At 46.6% G+C, this 5,000-nt stretch overlaps 1 protein-coding gene across 1 annotated transcript in view; it reads left to right on the top strand.

The window, feature by feature from the left end:
- The window catches only part of LOC135819190 (insulin receptor-like), a 29,399-nt gene that overhangs the window by 21,091 nt on the left and 3,308 nt on the right, over positions 1-5,000 (top strand). Inside the window, exons 24-26 of the mRNA XM_065332353.1 lie at positions 2,628-2,684; positions 4,051-4,123; positions 4,583-4,726. Coding sequence (XP_065188425.1) covers positions 2,628-2,684; positions 4,051-4,123; positions 4,583-4,726 — 274 coding nt within the window. The remainder of the gene's footprint in view (positions 1-2,627; positions 2,685-4,050; positions 4,124-4,582; positions 4,727-5,000) is intronic.

Genomic DNA, 5,000 nt, shown 5'->3' with positions numbered 1-5,000 from the left:
CTCCAATTGCTCCCAGCCTCGTGTCATCTCCACACTTATATAATGGACGGTGATAACTACATTCAGATAGACTGTTTATTGCAAGACGACTACGGAAGCACAACTAGACATGACGAACTAAAGACGAAGACTGCTTTTCACACCACAGCAACACGCGGATGCACCAACACAAGATCAATTTGGTTTCCGGAAGCACCGGTCGACCGAGCAACTCCTCACGAAGGTAACGAATGATTGGCTGCTAGCCCGCGAAGCGGGTCTGCATACAGCTGTTGTTTGCGTTGACCTGAAGAAGGCGTTTGATACCGTGCAACACCAGCAACTTCTCATCGCAATCGCGGCCGTGGGTATTTCTGGCATAGCCCTGGCTTGGTTGCAGTCATACCTCCGTGGACGGCAGCAGCGCGTGGTTACCTACATCGGAACGTCTCCTCTGGTACCAGTTACTAGTGGCGTACCTCAAGGCACCATTCTGGGCCCTGTGCTCTTCAATTTATATGTGCGGAAGCTGCCGCTCGCAGCTGATGCTCTTTCCTGCAAGCTGCCGATGTTCGCGGATGACATGACGCTGTATGCCAGTAGAAGGTCGCCAAATGAAGCTGTCGGTGCCGTCAACAAGGTACTTTCAGTGCTTGCTCTAGATCTTGCGGACCTAGGGTTGTCAGTCAACTCTGCCAAAACTGTCGCCATGTTCATTTCCAAACTCCCCCTGCACCTGTCTGTTCCTGTGATACTCAACGATCAGGTATTGACCCGCGTTACCAGCACCCGAATCCTGGGGGTCATCATTGATGACCGCCTAACGTGGTCGCCTCACATTGACTTTGTAATTCGCAAGACATGTGCAAAGGTTGGCGCTCTTCGTCGGTCCTTTCGGCAATTGAGCAGGAAGGCCAGGAGGCAATTTATTGTATCAGTCATTCTACCTGATCTTTTGTACTGTTGTTCGTGTTTTGTAACGAAGCTGTCCGCTAAGGACCGCCAAAGGCTCTCTACTGTGTTCCGCCGTGCTGTGCGAGCTGCCTGTGGTGCTAAGTCACAGGACGACATCACGCCATTATTGACCACATTGGCGATTTATCCATTTGAACACTATATGATTCTCAACTTTGCCCAGTTTATTCATAGAAATCATGTCATCATCTCACTGCCTACCCTTACGGAATTATTTCCACCGATCACAACAAGCCTTAGAACTAGAAGCCACTCTAATGCTTCCATTGCCATATCTAAGCACCGGACAACTGATGGAGTAAATTCTTTTTCTAATCGTGCCGCAATTTTCTTTAATACACTACCTGCCGAGTGGCGCAGACACCACCGTACCTCTACATTTGCAAACCAACTCAGGGATCTTTTTAAAGACCCAGTGGCGTTTAAGAAGTATTTTGACCTTCTTTTTGGAATCTGTTGAGTTTCTCGATGATCTTGATAGTTCTTGTACTAAGATTGAAGTTGACTTGGTGTTTGATTACTGTACTGCTTGATGTCTGAATTCCAATTTTTTTCTATTTTTTCTTTTCTTTTCCTTTCCTTTCCACTTATCCCGTTATCGGCCCTCTTAAGAGTTGTGTGTATCACTGTTGAGGCATCCGATGGTAAATAAAATAAATACTACTACTACTACTAACACCACGTACACACGACGTACACAAAATAACGTACACACGACGTACACACGACGTACACACGACGTACACACGACGTACACACGCCGTACACACGCCGTACACACGCCGTACACACGACGTACACACGACGTACACACGACGTACACACGACGTACACACGACGTACACACGACGTACACACGACGTACACACGACGTACACACGACGTACACACGACATACACAAAATAACGTACTACAGTAAAACCTGATGTAAGCCTCCTGTGGGTTTAGCGACCACCTGCTCTTAACGACCGTTTTTACATGCACCGGCAGTTCTATACAGATACTGTGGGACCTGGTTCTAAAGACCACCTGGCTTTAACGACTGCTTTTGCTTGCACCTTGGGGTGGTCGCTTAAACCCGGTTTTACTGTACAACAGGAATACAGAATTTAAAATGATACCAACGGATTCTGGATTGTAGCTGAGTGATGGCTCTTACTGATATGTTATCTTCCACAGATTACAGTTAGACCTCCGTGATCCCGTAGAACATACTGTTCCTTAGCAGATTTCAAACAAGGGAAGAAGTTATGATTGTGTGCGTGCTTGTGTGCGAAAGTAAATATAAATGTTGTTTGTGTGCACGTGTGTGTGTGTGTGTGTGTGTGTGTGTGTGTGTGTGTGTGTGTGTGTATGCACGCATATGTGTGCTGTGTGCTGTGTGTGTGTGTGTGTGTGTGTGTGTGTGTGTGTGTGTATGCACGCATATGTGTGCTGTGTGCTGTGTGTGTGTGTGTGTGTGTGTGTGTGTGTGTGTGTGTGCGTGTGTGTGTGTGTGTGTGTGCGTGTGTGTGTGTGTATGCACGCATATGTGTGCTGTGTGTGTGTGTGTGTGTGTGTGTGTGTGTGTGTGTGTGCGTGTGTGTGTGTGTGTGCACGCATATGTGTGCTGTGTGCGAGTGTGCATGTTTGTTCTTGCGTGCACGGGTACATCCTCATAATGTATTTGCAGATTTTGGCTTGGCCCGTGATGTGTACACGACGGACTACTATCGACGAGAATCACAGAGTAAGTGCACATACACACACGTGGACAAACATACATACACACACCTTTCCTTTTCCTGTGATGCCCATCGCCGGATGCAATGCTAGCAATGATGCTGGCGAAGCCATAGCAATATGCATGCACCTAATTTAATGATACCGGGAGTGATGATACAATCATCAGGCTCTTTCCTATTAGCATTTCAAATTTTTAAAGGCAATAAACTCGCTATTGAACATTTTTGAAATGTCGATTGGTCATTCCTTAGTCTCAATGCATGTTTGGTCATGTGATAAACACATAATTATACTGGTTAGGTTCTTGTACGATTCACGCCAGTGAACTAATCTTAGACATCATGGATAGAGTTGTGCAGTGTGGTTGAGTGCGCAAAGCCACGCTCTGCTAGGTCAGTGAAGCACGTGGCGATATGTTATTTTCTTGGTCCAATATCATGATATAAGTGCTTATCTACTTTTAAAACACAAAAATAAATGACCCCACTCAGTTTTAGTGGTGTCTGTGATCCAACACTATAGTGATCGAAAGTGTCCCGTCACAACCCGCCCAGAGTCACGACTGTTGTGTTGGGCCTGTAAGCCACGTAGGAGTCCATTGCGGGACGAGGCAAGGACTGATCTTGTTTACGAAGAGCATGCGCATATATGATACAGATGTATGAGAGAGAGAGAGAGAGAGAGAGAGAGAGAGAGACCGTACGGAGAGAGACCGTACGGAGAGAGAGACAGTATGAGAGAGAGAGAGAGAGACAGTACGGAGAGAGAGAGAGAGAGAGAGAGAGAGAGAGAGAGAGAGAGTTTGAAAGAGAGAGAGAGAGAGAGAGAGAGAGAGAGAGAGACAGTATGAGAGAGAGAGAGAGAGAGAGAGAGAGAGAGAGAGAGAGAGAGAGAGAGAGAGAGAGAGAGAGACAGTATGAGAGAGACAGTATGAGAGAGAGACGGTATGAGAGAGACAGTATGAGAGAGACAGTATGAGAGAGACAGTATGAGAGAGAGAGAGACAGTATGAGAGAGACAGTATGAGAGAGAGAGAGAGAGAGAGAGAGAGAGAGAGAGAGAGAGAGAGAGAGAGAGAGAGAGAGAGAGAGAGAGAGAGAGAGAGAGAGAGAGAGAGAGAGAGAGAGAGAGAGAGAGAGAGAGAGAGAGAGACAGTATGAGAGAGAGAGAGAGAGAGAGAGAGAGAGACAGTATGAGAGAGACAGCACGGCGAGAGACAATACTACTACGAAACACTACACTACAACGACAAAGCTGACTTTCCATCTTTGCTTGCTTATTCCCTCTGTGTTGTGTGCTGACTGCTCTGTATGCTGTGTGTGCTGTGTGTATTGTGTCCTATTTGTCGTGTCCTGTGTACGAATATACAGCCATGCTACCACTGCGCTGGTTAGCACCGGAGTCCATACGCGACGGAGTGTTCAGCAGCAGTAGTGACGTGTGGTGAGTAATGAGTGGAGTTGTTAGCTCACGGCTAAAATGCAGTCCCATTAAACTCGCAGAACACAGGGGTTTTGTAGTATTGAATGATTTATATGGAAGAAGTACTTAGACAAGAGAGTAGACAAGAGTGAGAAGAAGACAAAAACGAAGACTAGAGAACCACAGGAGCATGCACTCTTCTACATACTTGCCGGTTACGGCTGTCTTAGTATAAACACGTCTATTGCGGATTCATCTTTAGAGCTGCTAATAGATCAAGTCTAGCCTCTGTTGTGTGGTTCAACCATCTAATGTTGCGTGCATGTGTGTGTTTGTGTATGTGTGTGTATGGGTGTGTGTGTTCTTGTGTTGTGTGTGTGTTTGTGTGCTTGTGTTGTGTGTGTATGTATGTGTGTGTATGTATGTGTGTGTATGTATGTGTACATGTGTTGTGTGTGTTTGTGTATGACTGTTAACCAGGGCATACGGTATAGTGCTGTATGAAATGGCCACACTCGCAGAGCAACCTTATGTTGGTCAAAGCAACGAGGAAGTTGTCAGGCTGCTGATTCGCGGCGGATGTATGGATGCTCCAGTGCCAGCTCTACCTTTCCCGAATACTCTGTAAGGTGGCACTGTAACTGGGTGGGCAGAATTTTCTTGTCTAGCTTTGCTGGCGATGGTGTGTGTGTGGGTGTGTGGGTGTGTATGCGTGTGTGTGTGTGTGTGTGTGTGTGTGTGTGTGTGTGTGTGTGTGTGTGTGTGTGTGTGTGTGTGTGAGTGGGTGTGTGGGTGTGTGTGTGAGAGTGTGTGTTTGTGTGTGTTTGTGTGTGTGTGTGTTTGTTTGTGTGTGTGTGTGTGTGTGTGTGTGTGTGTGTGTGTGTGTGTGTGTGTGTGT

This window comes from Sycon ciliatum, chromosome 6 (assembly GCF_964019385.1).
Source record: "Sycon ciliatum chromosome 6, ocSycCili1.1, whole genome shotgun sequence".
Lineage (NCBI taxonomy): Eukaryota > Metazoa > Porifera > Calcarea > Leucosolenida > Sycettidae > Sycon > Sycon ciliatum.
The sequence above is the reverse complement of the archived record's forward strand: the minus strand, read 5'-3'. Positions and strand labels throughout refer to the sequence as shown.